Source organism: Hemitrygon akajei, chromosome 5, assembly GCF_048418815.1.
Source record: "Hemitrygon akajei chromosome 5, sHemAka1.3, whole genome shotgun sequence".
In the NCBI taxonomy this organism is placed as follows: Eukaryota; Metazoa; Chordata; class Chondrichthyes; order Myliobatiformes; family Dasyatidae; genus Hemitrygon; species Hemitrygon akajei.
The window spans coordinates 179,597,310-179,616,787 of NC_133128.1; the positions used below are offsets into that span (position 1 = coordinate 179,597,310).

The following is a 19,478-nucleotide window of genomic DNA, read 5'->3' on the forward strand; positions in this document are numbered from 1 at the left end:
TACGTAGGACTGTGAGAACAGTTAAGAAGATCACAGGTCTCCCTACCATCCATCGGGGACACTTGTCAGGAGTGCTGTGTATGTAGAGCCTTTAGTATTATTAAGGAACCCACCCATCCATCCAGCGTCCTCTTTGGATTTTCTACCATCAGGCAGGAGACAGCGATGCACAAAAACAAGATGGGACCAGTTTCTTCCCTCAGGCCATTAGGCTTCTGAACTTCCTGCTGTATCGCCTTTGAACTGCCACTATTGCGTATCTTACAATATTTAGTATTAATGCACTTTAGTTTGTTATTTATGTGTGATTCATCTGTAGATTTTTATCTTCACCTTCGTAAGTTATCGTGTGTCGTGTGTACTGTGCTTTACATTTTGGTTCAGAATAATGTCTCATTTCTCTATACATTATGTGGTCATGCACATGTGTATATAATTAAATGACAATAAAATTGACTTTGTCCTACACGCTATGATGTGATGCAGGAGCTGGGGATGAGAGAGGTTTGAGTTGATTGGCAGTCGGACTCAGCTGCGATTTCTGTTTCTTCTTGACCAGGACTCAAGGTGGAGCCCCAATAATGTGGCACAGGAGGATGAGTTCCTGAGAGGTCAGAAATAGTGGTCACTGGCTCTACAAATACCTACACACTTTGAGTTTTTGTCCTCTTACATACAGTTAATGACAATTCATATTTTTCTTCCATTACTTACCAGCTTACCAGCACCTGATAAACCCGAGATTCTGCACATGTTGGAAATCTGCACTTAACTGCAGGCCTCTGCTTCTTGTCTGTCTTACCTGCACTTGTTTCTCTTAAAGGTAACCGAGTCCTTTCTGCTGTGAGTTAAATTCAAAAACTTACCAATGCTTATTGCCTGACACTTATTTACATGAAATTTCAGGTTTAGTACAATAAACAACCAATTATGCATACCAATTTCCTTAATTATGGAATTCCCATATGATGTTAATCACCAAGCAGATTAAATTTTTATGTGTAATTTCAAACGCTATTATCATTGATAAGCTCGATTCACTGTATTTTTGTCTGTTTAAACACTTTGCCACTGTCCAAGCGTTATTAATTTCATTTATAATAATACCAATCTGCCACCCACACAATCTTTTTCATCAAGTAAATTATAGAACTTTATATAGTCACAGAAAAATTATTCAAATTGGATGTTGAAGTGGGAAATTTCTATTTAACTTTAGTATAGGTCATGTATAAATAGCTTATTTTCTGTCATATTTCTGACATACTCTTGTTTTACTAAAGAAAACACAGTATTTTAATCACTTAATTGAAATATTCCTACAACCAGTAGATTCATTTTCAAGGACTCATGTTTTCAATATTTATTGCTTATTTCTTTATTATTATTTCTTTCATTTTGTATTTACACAGCTTGTTGTGTTCTGCACTCTGGTTGAACGCCCCGGTTGGGCAGTTTTTCATTGATTCTGTTAATGTTATTAGTATGCCCACAAGAAAATGAATCTCGGTTGTGTATAGTGATATATGTACTTTGTACTTTGAACTTTGATCCTCAAAGTAGTCTAATTATCAAGATGAGAAAGTGGAAATCCAGAGCAACACACACAAAATACAGAAGGAACTCAGCAGATCAGGCAGCATCTATGGAAATGAATAGACTGTCTTTCGGGCCAAGACCCTTCTTCAGGATGGAAGGAAAGGGTATAATGTACCAGAGACCTCGTGCCATAACTCAAATTTACTGTAATTGTTGCATAATGTACTGTTAAAGTGAAGAGTTGGTCAATTAATGCAAAGGTTTGTTAGGTTAAGTCATGACTAAAATGAAGTTTAGTGTGTTTGGTGGATTCACTTATTGCTCCAAGTATTTAAGGAAATTGTAGAAAACCATGCCTGTGGGGGGGAGAAACAGGCTATTAGCAAAGTAATGTTTTGAACTCTGTTGGAAAGCAGTGTCTGTAGTACTGACACAATAATCTTCTGCATCTTTAATATAGGGACTGCTCAAAAGCGGGTGAGAAAACTGTTGTTCAGAGGAGAAATGTGTAAGGCATTGAGCAATTGGAGTGACACTTTCATTAAAGAAAATGTCCCATTGAAGGATCTTGGACTGAAACTGACTTTTTTCTTTTTTTTCATTATGTAGGAGCAGAATTAGGCCATTTGTTCCATCGAGTCTACTCTTCAGTTTCATCATGGCTGATCCATTTCCTTCTCACTCCAATCTCCTGCCTTCTCCCCGTATCCCTTCATGCTCTGACTAACCAAGAATCTATCAACCTCTGCCTTAGATATACCAGATGACTTGGCCTCCACAGCCGCCTGTGGCAACGAATTCCACAGACTTTTCCATAGATGCTGCTGGACCTGCTGAGCTCCCCCAGCGGTTTGTGTGTGTTGCTAAAGAAAATGGCTAAAGGTTTTTAAAGAGGGAACAAGCAGAGGTGGATACATGGGGAAGGAATCGCTGAGAGTAAGATATTTGAATGTTCTGCCCTTGCTGAAGAACCAAAGGATGCTTTGATGGCTGGAATCAAGAACAGATAATTCAAAATATGAAAAGGGCTTGAGAATACTATAGAGTTGGGCTGAGACCGAGAACTATAGAATTAGGAGAGTCCTAGATGATTGAAATGTTAGCCAGAAAGCTGTGAAGGCCAGTACGGAAGCTGAATTTCATCTAGAACACGGTATGTTGAGCATGGAATTATCAAGGTGCAGAAAGAGACCTTTCAGCCATGTTTTCCCTTGCTTGTTTGCTCGGTCCAGTGACTTGCATATTATTCTCTCACATCCCCATCCAATTTCCTTTCGAAGTGGTAATTGGTTCTTTATCCAATATTGATATTGTAATAAATGTCAGAAAATGACCCATCTTTGCATCCCGTGTGTCTTTTACATTACGTTTTAGATCTGGTCCTTGAGCCAGATAGGAACAGCTCGACTCCATTTGTCCCATTAAACCCAATTGTGTAAATAAATCACCAGAAAATCTGTTGTCTGCTCCTCTGTTCGAAGAGCTTTAGGTGAATCTGCACAGTACTATGTTTTCACTTCCACTACAAGTCAAGTTGCTTTTATTGTCATTTCAACCATAACTGCTGGTACAGTACACAGTAAAAATGAAACAACGTTCCTCCAGGACCCTGGTGCTACATGAAACAACACAAAAATACACTAGACTACGTGAAACAACACAAAACTATGTTAGACTTCAGACCTACACGGGACTACATAAAGAGCACAAATCAGTGCAAGACAGTACAATAATTAATAAACAAGACAATAAGCACAGTAAAGGGTAAATTACAATATAATAATGATGTAAATGTAAACAATGTTTTAGCAGGAATTGAGAAAGAAATGAAAAACAATTGGAGTGGTGTATGTGTGTGTGTGTCTGTCTGTCTGTCTCTCTCTAGACTCTGGGAATTGAGGAGTCTAATGGCTTGGGGGAAGAAACTGTTACACAATCTGGTCGTGAGAGCTGGAATGCTTCGGTACCTTTTGCCAGATGGCAGGAGGGAGAAGAGTTTGTATGAGGGGTGCGTGGAGTCCTTCACAATGCTGTTAGCTTTGCGGGTGCAGCGTGTGGTGTAAGTGTCTGTAATGGTGGGAAGAGTGACCCCGGATGATCTTCTCAGCTGACCTCACTACCCTTTCTCCCAAGTTTTAATCTCGTGCCTTCTCTGGCAGTGGTGTAAACCAGATCACAGACTTGGACATAAAAGAGAATGAAGGATGCAAAACCCAAATGAAAAAGCTTGAGTACAGAAATGATAAATAGGAATTTCTCTAATAGAAAGGCAGAGTTAAGGTCAAGGTGCCAACTGCTGCAGTAGAAGTAGTTAATGATCTTGGAAGGAACATAGATTTTAATGTTTGGTGAGAGTCATGGTGGGGGGTGGGAGCAAGATTAAGGGAATTGGTTTATTCAGAAAGGGAGTAGAATTTTTGGTTCAGCATTATTTATAACACCAAATAATTATTTCTTGACAAGCTACCTTAACAGTTTTACATGAGTCAATGCATTTTCACATTCAAAGATCAAAGTACATATATGTCACCATATACAACCCTGAGAATTGTTTTCCTGTAGGCATACTCAATAAATCCAATAAGCAAAATAGGATCAATGAAAGATCACACCAAAAGGGCAGACAGCCATTGCAAAAGACAACAAACTGTGCAAATACAAAAGAAAGTAGTAGTAATAATATGAATAGATAAGCAATAAATATTGAGAACATGAGATGAAGAGTCCTTGAAAGTGAGTCTATAGGTTGTGGGAACAGTTCAGTGACGGGGCAAGTAATGTTATCTCCTTTGGTACAAGAGCCTGATGGTTGAGGGATAATAACTGATCCTGAACCTGGTGGTGTGAACTCTGACACGTCTGTACCACCTTCCTGATAGCAGCATCGAGAAGGGAACATGTCCTGGATAGTGGGGATCCTTGATGATGGTGCTGCTTTGTTGCGACACTTACAACCCATGGTTTCAATTGAAGTGGTGTAAAATGGAGTTCAATATGCTGGTGTCTGTGTGTTGATGTGAGTGAAAACGTACATAAGTGAGACTTTAAATCAATGAACAAATAAATAGCTTTCTACTTTGCTTAATCGATATTCTGCTGTTTAGTGTGTCTGTAAAGCCATTTTCCACAGTAAGATGCTCATGACCATAATGACGATTTTGTGCCATCAATAAGCACAATTTGCACTTTCCTGCTTTCTATCCAACCAATATACTTCTATCGTCTTTCTAATCCTGTATTATTTATTGACCTAACTCTAGGGACACTGTTCAAGCACTTAAAATACTGCATCCTGGAATTGTGAATGAGTCAGACAATTTGAAGGGAAGACTACACACTGGGACATTATTAATGATTATTTTAGTTTCCAGCAGCAGACTGCAATGGATTTATTATTAATGTTCAATTGTAACTGCTCTGATTTGAAAGAAAAAAATCATTTTTTTAATATTTCTAACTTTTTTCTCCATCCCCAATAAATTGCATAAAGCTTTCAGTTGTAGCTCCAAAAGTTGTAGCCCCTCCTTATCCAGAAGTTGTTTCTGATTATTAGGGTTGGGTTATTATGATACTACATTTTTCACAATCAGGGTAATTAATATTCTATAAAAAGGATGTGCTTTAGTTAATATTCAGCAATTTCCAAAGATTGGTTTGGCAGCAGGCACAAGCTCCAGGAATTTAATTTGTGATGAATGAAGTTGTTAAAATTAGAAGCTAGTGCAGTATTTGTGGTGGAATATATTTTGTTTCTAGCAATTGCTTTAGTTGTTTCATATTTTGGAACTGGCTAAATAAATGCTGATGAATGCTACAGGAATTTTGTTTTTAACCTTATGCTTTCAAAAAGTTGAAAGGAAAAGTTCAAAAGTAAATTATTTTTATCAATATACCCTCTCACTGGTGCTCGCATACAAACTTGGATCGTTAGCTGAATCTGCTAGCTGCTACGTGACTCAGTGGTGAGCAGGCCACCTTTGATAAGCAACACACTTCTAGGGTCAGTACGGTTTGGTTTCAACCAAACAGGAAAGTTGGGATGTTCTGGGAAGGGACAGGAATTGTAGTGAATGCTGTCTAGGTGCTGCCCCATGCAGAGTTATCATTTGCCAGAAAAATAACAGAACGTACATTGGCATAAAATTACAAAGGAAACATATTCATCAATAATTCAACTTTAACAAATAGTTAACAGAAAAAAAGGAAAATAATTACAGTTAAACCAATCCAAATGTGCACATAAACATTGGAGCTCATTCCTGGCGTAGTTGGGTGTATTGCTTTACTCGCGCACTAAACCCACATTCTGTGTGAATGACCAGCCACAGTTCAAACTTCCTTGAAGACAACTTCGAACTAACTGGCTAAGTCAGGGGTATTGGCATCAGGGCAAGTGGCTCCTTAACTTTATCCGAAGCCAAAACACTAGTCACTGAAGCTTACTAATAGGACATACTATGTTTGCAGAAAACTGCTGAAATAAAAATACCTCTCAGTATATCAGTAGAAATCTTAACCAGGGCATTACATATACAACCCTGAGATTCATTTTCCTGTGGACATACTCAGCAAATCTATAAGAGGATCAATGAAGATAAATCAGTGCAGAAGACAACGAACTGTGGAAATGCAAATATAAATAAATAGCAATAAATAATAAGAACACGAGATAAAGAGTCCTTACAATGATCTCCCTTTTTATGGGAACATTTCAATGATGGGGCAAGTGAGTGTAGTTATCCCCGTCTGTTCAAGAGCCTGTTGGGTGAGGGGTGCTAACTGTTCTTGAACCTGGTAGTGTGAGTCCCTTGCACCTTCTACCTGATGGCAGCAGCGAGAAAAGTGCATTGCCTGGGTGGTGAGGATCCCTGATGATGGATGCTGCTTTCATATGACAGTGTTTCATGTAGATGTGCTCAATGGTTGGGAGGGCTTCATTTGTGACGTGCTGGGCTGAGTCTATCTTTTGTAGGATTTTCCATTCAAAGACATTGGCGTTTCCACTTTAAGAATCTATTGTCACTAAAAGTGCTTTGAAGATAATATATTATCTGCATTAAACATAAATATAGTGTTAGTGCACTTGTCATTAAAATGCAACTTTGAAAATATGTCAATGAAATTGCATAAATATACATTAATATTTGTATGACTGACCTTTTCAAAACTTAGTATGGTATTACTGCATGTGTCAGAGGCCTCCAGCATTCTCAAGGATACAGTAACTTGTTTACATTTGTATTTGTTTGAAAATACTATGTCCTTTTGAGTGAATGGTGTTGATTGAATAAAAGTTGGTATCTATCTCATTTGAGAAGAGAGCAGTATGGTAGTGCATATGTGTCCTGCAGTATGAAAAAGCTAAACAAAACCTGCAAATAGTTGAGTATTTTGAGATTCAGAATCAGATTTATTATCGTTGACGTACGTCCTGAATCTTATTTTGTGGCAGCGGCACAGTGCACAATAGATAAATCACAACAAACAATAGATAAATAACCTAATGAACTATAAGGAGGTGGTGCTCATGGATGGTTCTTTGGTATTAGTTATTTCCAATAATATAAGGCAGTCCTAAATCCCGCTTATTAGCAGAGATGGGTAGTCATCCGTATTCATCCGTTATTTTTGAGTGGCGGGGTGGAGATACATCTCTACCAGAAGAGGTGTAAAATGTTCCTTCCCTCTGCTAGCCCGCAGGTCACCCTTTGGCAAGGTGTAGCACCTTGTAGCACCCCAAGGGGGACCCCCACTCCCCCCCCATGGATCAGGGTCACGTGAAGCCATGGGATGGCCATATGAGTAGCTGGTGCATATCGCAAATCCTGGTTTTGTGACCACTGGATGCCAGGCAGACAATTTCTGAAGGATATTGATTAAGGCTGGGGTCACTCATCTTACAAAGACACTGCTCAGAAGAAGGCAATGGAAAACCATTTGTGTAGAAAAATTTTCCAAGAACTATCATGGTTCCATGATTGTCTAAATCATACAACAAAGCATATTGTTACGAACCCTGTAACTGGGTGTCTTACCAGCAAAGATAGAAGTGTCCATTGGAGTCTGGTGATACTATTTTCAACAGTATTTATTAGTAAAAATACACAAAAATATTATCAATGCAAATATACAGATAATATATGTCATCAATACTAAACCTAAAAGTGCGGGTATAATAATAATCAATAAGAAACAAGCTCTATCGTTGTCTAGGGGATAATGAATTGTCAGATGGAAACATAAAGTTCAGTTCAGTTCATGCAGGCTGCGGTAGTTTTTTTCCGATGTGGAGAGGGGGGAGGGGGGGGAGAGAGAGAGAACGTGTGAACAGTAACAGCTATTATCTTGCCAACCTTCCTTTACGATGTTGATCCGTCGATGCGTTGCACACGTATGACCCCTCCGTCCTTTAGCTAGACCATTCTTCCATGGTGGATTCGTCACCCAGGCAAGGGTGGACACACACACAAGTCCCCACCGGTCTCGCTACAAAATACTGTGAGTTACAATTTACGAACCCTTCGTTCGGTCTCCGATCTCCCACCCTGTCTCGTGGGGGTTCTGATGCTCACTAGCTTTTCTCCTGGTGCGTCTGAGGGGTGTTACCCCAGACCCCACTTTTATCCCCACTCACGGGGTCTCAGGTGTCAATTAGGTTGGGATGATGTAACCCATCAAACCAGCCCACTCTGGTTGCCCCCTGAGGGGTTTCAATGAATAGAACAGTACCAAGTAAACAATCCTTCTCCAAAAGACAATAGCAGTAATCAATGGTTCCGCTCTCCTTTTGTTAGTAGGAGACATTCCACCTTAGCTGTGCCTCTCTCTCATTAACTTTCATGAGCTGTTATCAATAACAACTGTCCTGGCAGATTTCCTTTTGTCTCTCTTACTTCCTTGTTAACAGCATCGAAATAGTAGCGATTTGCGATTCTCCAAAAGGGAGGGGGCATGGGCGATTCTGCACCCTTCTGCCCATCAGAGTTGTTCATCCTTCGTAACACCCCCATCCTTCTAGGAATTTTCACCAAAGGGGAAAATTAACTAATACAGAGTCTTACAGAATTACAGAATCTAACACAATACAAAAGAGTTTTTAACTACAGAGTAATACAGATATACATTCAACTTAGCATCTAAACAGTTAGCGATTACATTGTCACTTCCTTTAATATCTTAATATCTTGTCCCTTAATGAATTCCTGTAGCATCAGACTCCAATTTAATAACCACCTATTTTTATTCCTTTTCTTCAGCAAAAACAAAACTAAAGAGTTGTGATCTTAAGTATATATTACAAAATGTGAACCAATACATGTGTGATTATTCTGTAGTACATTACAAAAGTTTATGCAAATACTAATCTTTATTTTACTTTTAAACTCAACAGTCAATCTTCCATGGTGTTGTCTTTATTATTTATATGCTTTGTCGAAATCCCTCAAAACCAGATCCTGTTATTTAAAGTGGCATTTTGTCAACCTTTGCCCCTTTTCCTTTTAACTCTCACGTGGTTAGCTTGCTCACCAGTGTGGAATAGGCCTTTGCATACTCCTTTCATAGGAGTTATCTTATCAACGATGTTTTCCAAACTTAGCCCATCTTCTGAACTTCCACACAATTCTTTATTTTTAAGCAAGTCATTAGTTTTATCTTCAGGACCCTTCATTCTATTAGTTTTCAGTTTAACATCTGCAAGTTGTTTACCTTTAAATTCCAAAACAAACTAATTGATTCACAGGCACCTTGTTAACAAGCCATTGTTCCTTCAGCCTGGTTACTGCTTCTGAAACCAATCCAGACTTTAAATTTTTTTTATTCAATTTAGGAACTACACTTTTCCCTTCTCCTTCAATAATAATATTCACATCACCAGCTCTCATCTCCTCACTAACTTTTAACACACCTTCTAACACAAACAACTGAGAATTCTCACTTCCCACTGGTACCAAGGTTAACACTTTCTTCACTGAACCAAGTCCATCTGACCCAAAAGGACTGCATTCCTTTTCAACTAAATCAGATACCTTAGACTTTTCCTGAGTTTCATTACTAGGTTCAGTACCATGTGCATCCACATCTTGAACACATTCAAACAGGACATCTACCTCTTCCAGGCTTTCAATACCCGTCCCCTTTTCAAATTCTAAGTTCCCCTGATCCTCCCAGTTACTCTCTGGGCAACTCCCATCCGGAGTAAACTCAACCCTGCGGGTTAAAACAATTTCATCTGCTAACCCAGCAGACTCCTTCAAGGTAACGGCATCCTTTTCATCTAGGACTGCCCTTATATCATTATCGGGAACACGTTTAAATTTTTCAACTTCTTCAAACAGTTCTGTCAAGCCAGACAGATCATCCATGTCCAACCCTGGACCTTCTAACTGCCTTATCTGTTTCTCATCTTTACACTGTGCCTCTATAAATTCCCTCTTGGCTAAGGGTAGGTCTGCCTCCTCTCCTTTACTCTCTTTCACCTCCCTATTCTCCGTTTTACCATCCCCTAACCCCTCTTGGTACAGGGTCGGTAAAAACGTCTCAGCCAAATCAACACAGGACTCATTTAAACTGGTCTCTTTCTCAGCTGCCTTTCTCAACATGCTGTGAGTGGTTGCGCATGCGGGATAGATCTTGGAATCCAGGGGCGGGTCCTCAACACTTACAGGCTTGCTCGTCAGCTTCACGGCTGAGCACACCTCACCCCCTGCTAAATCATTACCAAGAAGGACGTCCACGCCGTCTCTCGGTAATTCTGACCGTACCCCTATTTCAACTGGTCCAGTTACCAGATCACAATTTATAATGATCCCATGCAAAGGTACAGCTTCTGTCCCTTTTCCTATGCCTCTCAAAACTACCTCTCCAGTCTCAGGACCAAAATCTAGTACCTTACTGAGAATCAATGACTGCTCAGCTCCAGTATCTCTCCAGATCCTCACTGGAACTGGGGTTTCTCCCTTTTTCACAGACACGGTCCCTTCTGAAATAAATTTCTCACGCCCCTCTCATATTTTATCTACCTGGGCCTTTCTTGTCGATTTACTGATCAACACAATACACCCTGTAGGGACTGCTGCTTTCCCTTCTCCTGTTTCCTTCCTCGGAGCAAAGCACTTAGATGCAATACGACCAACCTTTCCACAATTAAAACAGGTCAGGCCAGGAACCCTCCTGCCAGCCTGCCTTTCTTCCTCCTTACCTTTACCACTAGCTCCCGGCTTATTTTCTACCTCAGCCGGTGAGCTTTCTCTACCATCCCTACGGTCTTTCTGGTAACTCTTATTCGAGGAAAACTTTGTCTTGTGGGTTAGGACATATTCACCTGCGAACCTGGCAAATTCTGATATAGACTTATTCGGCTTCTCGTTCAAATACATCCGGATATCATCCAAAACACAACCTTTAAATTCCTCAATCAGAATTAACTCTCTGAAACGCTGGAAATCCTCCTCCACCCTTTCTGCTGCACACCAGCGATCCAGGAGCACACCCTTCTCATAGGCAAACTCTGCATATGTCTGATTCCACACTTTCTTTAAATCTCTGAACTTTTGTCTATATGCTTCAGGGATTAACTCATAGGTCCGAAGGATGGCCTGCTTTACTTCCTCATAATCCGCAGATGCGTCCATGGACAATGCCACATATGCCCGTTGAGCCTTCCCTTTTAACACACTTTGTAACAACGCCACCCACTGATCTCTGGGCCACTTCTGATTCACTGCTACCTTTTCAAAATGCAAGAAATAACTATCAACATCTGTCTCCTCGAACGGTGGTACTAACCTAAACTCCCTACTAACATTAAACTTCTCCTCTCGGTCTGCCCCTTGGACCCTTCCCTGTTGCTTTAACTTCTCCATTTCCAGCTCATGCTGCCTCTGTTTCTCCTTTTCCTCCCTGTCAGCCTGTTTTAACCTAAGTTCATGCTCCCTCTGTTTTCCAGCTGTTTCCTTCTCCCTTTTCACCTCTAACTCCTTTAGCTGGAGCTCATACTCCCTTTTCTTCTGTTCCACGTCCAGCCTCAATTTTTCCAACTCTAACTGAGCCGTCCCAATAGCTGGTATCTTTTCAGGGATATGTTCCAATACCTCAGCCGAAAACACATCCTTCTCAATATAATACTGAGTTATGGCCCTCCGCATCTCCCACTTTTTCATTGACGACCTCACCTCTGTGAGATTTAATCTTTTCGCAATATTTACCAAGTCCGTCTTTGTGGCATCCTCTAGCGCCTTCAAAGTCGGGTTTTGTGTAAATTTGTCTACGTCCATCTTTGCTGGTTGCCCGTCTGGTTACCCACGCAACCAGATCCAAGTCTGGACTTACAGCCCGATTCACTGGCCCTCCAATTTGGTATCAAATCTCAAGATGAGGCCCCGATTTGTTACGAACCCCGTAACTGGGTGTCTTACCAGCAAAGATAGAAGTGTCTGTTGGAGTCTGGTGATACTATTTTCAACAGTATTTATTAGTAAAAATACACAAAAATAATATCAATGCAAATATACAGATAATATACGTCATCAATACTAAACCTAAAAGTGCGGGTATAATAATAATCACTAATGAAACAAGCTTTATCGTTGTCTAGGGGATAATGAATTGTCAGATGGAAATATAAAGTTCAGTTCAGTTCATGCAGGCTGCGGTAGTTGTTTTCCGATGTGTTGCAATTGTTGGAGAGAGAGAGAGAGAGAGAGAGAGAGAACGTGTGAACAGTAACAGCTATTATCTTGCCAACCTTCCTTTACGATGTTGATCCGTCGATGCGTTGTTGTTGTGGCCATTCACGTATGACCTCTCCGTCCTTTAGCTAGACCGTTCTTCCGTGGTGGACTCGTCACCCAGGCAAGGGTGGACACACGCACAAGCCCCCACCGGTCTCGCTACAAAACACTGTGAGTTAAAATTTACCGACCCTTCGTTCGGTCTCCGATCTCCCACCCTGACTCGTGGGGGTTCTGATGCTCACTAGCGTTTCTCCTGGTGTGTCTGAGGGGTGTTACCCCAGACCTCACTTTTATCCCCACTCACGGGGTCTCAGGTGTCAATTAGGTTGGGATGACGTAACCCATCAAACCAGCCCACTCTGGTTGCCCCCTGAGGGGTTTCAATGAATAGAACAGTACCAAGTAAACAATCCTTCTCCAAAAGACAATAGCAGTAATCAATGGTTCCATCCCTCTTTTGTTAGTAGGAGACATTCCACCTTAGCTGTGCCTCTCTCTCATTAATTTTCATGAGCTGTTATCAATAACAACTGCCCTGGCAGATTTCCTTTTGTCTCTCTTACTTCCTTGTTAACAGCATCGAAATAGTAGCGATTTGCGATTCTCCAAAAGGGAGGGGGCATGGGCAATTCTGCACCCTTCTGCCCATCAGAGTTGTTCATCCTTCATAACAATATAATGAATGAATATCCATTATTTAGTTATTTTATTGTGAATGAGGTCCACAACTCATACCGTAAAGTTATGTGGAATAATTTTAAATACAGACAATTATCTCATGAAAATCCTTTAGCTCCTTTTCCCGAACAAGTTAACTCTCTTTCTTTTCTCACAGGAGTTATCTGATCCGTTGGGTGTTTCCAGTATTATCTATTTTTATTTTGTTACATTCTCTCATGTCTTTTATAAATACATATCTGATAGTTTAAATTATATTTTATAAACGCAAATTTGAGTGATACTTGTGATTTTGTATTTCAGAAAACAAGATGGCATTTCAGAAGATTGCTGGAGGGGCACTTCTTCTTGGGGGCAGCACCCTGACAACTATTTTAGGTCTTTCCCAGATAATTGACAGCAGGACAAAGAGGGTAAGTTTTCCTTCATTCTTTTTATCAGAGGTAAAATAAAACCACGTAAAGATAAAATTGTACCTTGTATGCCTTATAATCCTTGTATTATGCCTTGTATTTTGTCTGGGTAGCCTCGAACCTGATCGCACGAAAATAGGCTTCTTACAGTTAAAAACAAAATTCCCTCCTCCTTCCTGTCTTCCTCTATCCCCCACTCTGGCCTTTTATCTCTCCACACCTGCCTATCACTTTCCCTTGTGTCCCTCCTTCCCTTTCTCCTATGGTACGCTCTCCTCTCAGTCAGATTACTTCTTCTCCAGCCCTTTACCTTTCTCACCCATCTGGTTTCACCTATCCCCTTCTAACTCGTCTCCTTCCCCTCACTTCTCCCTTCCTTCTCTGTCCTGAAGAGGGGTCTCTGCCCAAAACATCAACTGCTTATTAATTTCCATAGATGTTGCCTGACCTGCTGAGTTCCTCCAGCATTTTGTGTGTGTGTTGCTAAAGAGAAAATTGATTGGGTCAGTTTCTCTTGCATCTGATATACAACAGGACAATGTGAGGCCTAGTATGTTTTCATGGGTGCAATTGTTCATGCGTCATAAACAGTTTATTTTCAATGAGCCATTAATCCTGTGTCTCCAGGTCAGAACAGCTAGTGCAATCATGTTTCGAGTTGGGGCCATCAGCCAGGCTAGGTGAGGTGATTTTAGATACATGCTAGTGTGTCTGTGACCAAGTACTCATAGCACTCGTCTGTTCCTCATCAGTGTATCATCATCAATGTAATATGCCGTGTCATATGATGTAGGTGATCATCATCCAATGGCCATGATTGTTCTTGACAACATTTTTTCTACAGAAGTGGTTTGCCACTGCCTTCTTCTGGGCAATGTCTTTATATCTATAAGATAGCAAGCACACATAAGGTATCAATAAAATGTAGTCACAAAAACATAGTCCAAGTCCTTGATTCTATGAATGTTGCAACAATCTGCAATCACATAATTGTCAGAGATTGTCTGCCTGGCTTCAGTGGTCACATAACCAGGAGTTCCCACAGCTTCATGTGACCCTGATGGGGAGGCTAAGCAGGTCTATACCTTGCCTAAGGATGACCTGCAGGCTAGTAGATGGAAGGAGCTCTTTACATCTCTTTTGGCAGAGATGTATCTCCAACCCGCTCTTCCCGAGCTTCATTGGCTATTTAAATACAATTTGTGAAGTAAACTTGGAGTAAAAATGCATCCCCAGCTGCATGCAATATATGTGGAATATGGTAAGGTTCCAAAATGAACTCCTCTGACACTCAGGTTCATCGATGAAGTCATTGGGTCAAAACTACCGGATGTGACAATAGTGAAAGACAGATACCATCACCAAATCAAGGCATGAAACGGCAAATGAGTTTCAAGTTCAAGTTTAATTGTCATTCACCCATACACCAATGCCCATGAAAGCAGCCAAACAAAAATGTTTCTTCGAGGTCAAGGTAAAAACACCACACCAACAGTCACACACAGCACAAGGCCCATGTAGCTCATATAAGATAGCAAGCACACGCAAGTTGTCAGCAAAATACAGTCACAAAGATACAGACCAAGTCCCTGATTCCATGAGTGTTGCACCAATCTGCAATCAAACACTTGTCTTTTGTCGAGCGAACACTGCGGGCAACACCCACTGCGGCTTGGATGTGGTGCCACACTGCCACCCGTGGAGCATACTGACTCCGATGCCTCTCTCCTGGGTAGCTGTAAACAGGCAACACTGCAGCTTGAGGCCTAGTACTTGTTATGATTGAGGCCACGCAACTCCCTCGCTGTCTGCCGGTAAACCACCCCCTTGGTGTCCTTTTTCCTTTTTGTAGCCTACCACACTTGCTGTAATTATATGTGATCTGCCTGTTACAGATCCTATAGATAGATGTGCTCACCAGCAAGGTATATCAGAAAGCAGAATTTCCAGCATGTTGTTTAAGGTGCCAGGAACTGGTTTACACACCTAATCTTTTTAACCTGTGAAAGATACCATGAAAAATCTTAATCTTTGGACAATCATTCGGTGCCACTTCAGCCAGTTATGAAGTTGTCCTGATAGTCCCAGCAGGTGTGCTACAACGCTGTGTTAAGATCAGCTTGGGGTTCTGTTGCATCCTTTTATGCAGACTGGCATCCATTGCAGGACTTGCTGGCTCTGAGGTGCAGGTTTAAGAGCTCTGCTATTAGATGAGCCACTCTCCATGTACAGCCAATACTTGAAAAACATGCAGCCGTCCACCATTAACAGGGTTAATGTTACAATTTGCAGAATTTTCATTCAGTCCTGATGACCTGACATGTTAACTCTTCCTCTTTCCACGAGTGTTGCTTGACGCCGTGAGTGTGTCCAGCATTTTCAGATTTCCTGCATCTGCAGGCATTTCATTTTCATTTAAAGTAGAGCTATTGGCTCCTGTGGGTGGATGGAAATGGAAACAAGTCTCCTCCTCCTGAGTGATCACCCAGACAAACGGCCTGCTGCACCAGTGGGCAGCAGTTTTAACCTGTGCGCCTGGTAAGTCAGATGCTTAAACAGAGACTATATCTTTGCCCTCAGTTAACGTGTACTCACCCATTGGCAAGGTGAGCATGGATTGATATTTGTACAGCAGCTGCTGTGGTAACCATTCTGGATAAATATCCATCCTGACTTAATGGCAGCACAGTAGCATAGTGGTTAGCGCGACGCTTTACAGTACCAGTGACCCAGGTTCAATTCCCGCTGCTGACTTTAGTTTGTACATTCTCCCTGTGACCATGTGGGTTTCCTCTGGGTACTCTGGTTTCCTCCCATAGCCCAAAGACACACCGGTTGGTAGGCTAATAGGTCATTGTAAATTGTCCCGTGATTAGGCTAGTGTTAAATCAGGGGTTGCTAGGCAGCATGGCCTATTCCATGCTGTGTCTCAACAAACATACGAGGGGTGATTGATAAGTTTGTGGCCTAAGGTAGAAGGAGTCAATTTTAGAAAACCTAGCACATTTATTTTTCCTACATTTACACACTTAGTCCAGCGGTCATGGAGCATACGGATCCCTTCTTCGTAGAAGTCGGCGTCTTGAACCTCCAGAAGTGGTCTACAGCATAACTGCATGTGCATGTAACGAGAGCTGTTTAACTCATCTCCTTCTACCTTAGGCCATGAACTTATCAATCTCCCCTGGTGTGGACCACTTCTACAAAAAAGGTATTCATATGCTCCACGACCGCTGGACTAAGTGTGTAAATGTAGGAGGGGACTATGTTGAAAAATTAATGTGCTAGGTTTTCTAAAATTGACTCCTTCTACCTTTGGCCACAAACTTATCAATCACCCCTCATAAGTTATTGCTAGGTGAAAGTTATGGTGGTCGAATGATGTAATTCAGAGGTAACATCAGCCTCATTTATGTTTTCCCTTCTATTTTCACTCTTCATTTCTGATCAAGAAGTGTAATATATTCAGAGTGCCTGTTCTCTCTCCAGCCCAAAGCTCTCTCTTTCTGAACTTTCTGCACAGACACTGCTGTGTCCACATTGCCCAACATCCAGGAGCAGGGGCAAGTGATCTTTCTGCACCGGGCGAGTGCAGGTGGCAGGGACTCTGAGGAGAAGATTTGAGCAGTGAGTTGTGTTCAAGGAGACACAGACTGGCAGATTTTGCATGATCGCTGTATTTTGCATTGTCGAGAGCTATGGAAGAGCAGCTTGTATAAGATCTGGAAATGAGTGCACAAAGATCACTTATAACGAGTTCTCTTTAAAATGCCCAGACTTTATCAGTCAATCATGAAATGCCGATTACCAAAAATTATTTAACTAAAATAAAGCACAGGAGAGAAATTTGCTTGGAAAAAAAAATCTGAGGAGAATAAAATGATGTGAATTGCAAATAGTTAATGCAAAGAAAAGGCCTCACATTAAATGAATATTTGTCACTCATCAACAGTTAATTAAAACTTAGATCACCTTCAGCAGCTGTTCAAACTAATCATATGAAAAAATAAATATTTGGATAGTCTCTCTCAGTCTCTGCCTCTTTCATTCTCTTTTTATTCTCTCTCAGCAATTCGTTTGGAAGTTGGTTGAACTCTATCCAAAATCATGATCCGTTGGTATTTAAAATGGTTTTAGAGTGTTGAAATACTACTCATTACACATTTAATTATAAAATACTGCTGTCCCAATTTGACTACAGTATATTTCAAGTCATTGACAGATTGTCTCTCCTTTTGGGTGTTATTGCTATAGAGCTGTGTAAACTTGTGTTCTTCCCAACTTTGACCTGTTTTGCTTGTTTCTGAGGTGTGCAGATTCAAGAAAGAAAAAAGTAGACATTTCTTCACAGGTTACATCTTTCACTTCACTGCATCACCCTCGATTTTGTTTTTGAGCATTTGGAGATAAATTCTAAATGCATTTTTAACACCAGTTCTGGGGGAGAGGGTGGGTTATAAGAAGGAGATCACTGTGCTGTCTGTGGTAGTAGAAGTCATCTCGTGTGTTTCCCACTTGGTTCCCCGGAAACCATTAAAATAGGTTAGCGACCCTTCCTTGTGGGAGGGTGAACACCTTTCAATAAATAACATCCTATCATATATGTAATATATTTTTTCTTTCTATTGTACAAGTAAAATTTACACAGCATAATAACATAGAGCTATTGAGTCATAGAAAAGTACAGCACAGAAACAGACCCTTCAGTCCATCTAGTCCATGGTGAAACCATCTAAACTGCCTATTCCCATCACCATCCATACCCCTACTATCCATGTACCCTATCCAAACTTCACTTACACGTTGAAATCAAACTTGCATGCACCCCCTGTGCTAGCAGCTCATTCCACACTCTCACGACCCTCTGAGTGAAGATGTTGCCCCTTATGTTCCCCTCAAACTTTTCACCTTTCACCCTTAGCCTATGATTTGGAAAGTGGAAAGGGCCTGCTTGCATTTACACCTCATAATTTTATATATCTGTATGTTAAATACAGGCAAAATATAATATATGGAACTGAATCCACATTATTGAAAACACATTCTTAGTGAAGTTTGCTGTATTTTTGTTGTAGATTTTTTTCTAAGCTACATCTGAAATCCAGCAATAATTATGTTTCTGACATTACCACAATGTGAAAAGAAAGAATTTTCTCATTTTGTTTTCTCCGATCAGGATACAAATGACCTGGAGGGCATTGCAGTTTTAGCAGCAAATTTTCTAAATGAAATGAGAAATATTGACCTTTTGGTAGGGTTGGTCATAATCCAAAATGCTAGTATTAATTGAAATGTAGAAAGGGTTCTCTTATCAGAATGTGGCACAAAGTTTGGCATTGTATTCTAAAATACACTCTTCTTGACTTGATGTCATCAAGTGTTGAAATGTTAACAGACACAGAGAAAATCCAGTGCAAATAAACTGTAAGGTACAAGATCATAACAAGGTAGATTATGAGGTAAAGCGTCTATTTTATCATACTGCGGAGCCGGTAGCAGCTGTCCTTGAGCCCGGTGGTGCGTGCTTTTAGGCTTTTGTATCTTCTGCCCGATGGAAGAGGGGAGAAGGGAGAATGTCCGTGGTGAGTGTAGGTTTCGTTATGATGGCTGCTGTACTGAGGCAGTGGGAATTATAAACCAAATCTATAGAAAAGAAGCTGGCTTCGGTTATGTGCTGTATGCACATCTCTCTGCAGTTTATTGTGGTCACAGGCAGTGCAGTTGCCGTACCAGATATGGCTCATCAATGAAAATCGGTAAGGGTCGACAGGGACATGCCAAAATTCTTCATTCTTCTGAGGAAGTAGAGATGTGGGTGATCTTTCTGGGCCATGGTGTCTCCGGAACAGGACAGGCTATTGGCGAGGTTCATTTCTAGGAACTTGAAGCTCCCAACCCCAACATCATCGAAGTAGACAGGTGCATGTGCGTCACTCCCATTCCTAAAGTCAACGACCAGCTCTTTTGATTTGCTGACATTGAGGGAAAGGTTATCATTCTGACATGTCGTGGCCCTCGATGGAATTTACTTCTACCTCTGTGTACAAGATTCCATAGAGGTCAATCAGGCCACAGTCATGAGTGTACAGGGAATAGAGTAGAGTAGGGAGCTGAG

At 40.9% G+C, this 19,478-nt stretch overlaps 1 protein-coding gene across 4 annotated transcripts in view; it reads left to right on the top strand.

The window, feature by feature from the left end:
* gpd2 (glycerol-3-phosphate dehydrogenase 2 (mitochondrial)) overlaps window positions 1-19,478 on the top strand; it is a 134,722-nt gene that overhangs the window by 10,595 nt on the left and 104,649 nt on the right. For 3 of the 4 annotated variants that reach the window (XR_012099097.1, XM_073047345.1, XM_073047344.1), the window contains exon 2: window positions 13,254-13,363. Coding sequence is in view for 3 of the 4 variants with exons in the window: in XM_073047344.1 (XP_072903445.1) it covers window positions 13,254-13,363 (110 nt within the window). In the remaining variant the exon portion in view is untranslated. Of the gene's footprint in view, window positions 1-12,355; window positions 12,441-13,253; window positions 13,364-19,478 lie in introns of all 4 variants that reach the window. The other variant, XM_073047346.1, reaches the window with a different exon arrangement.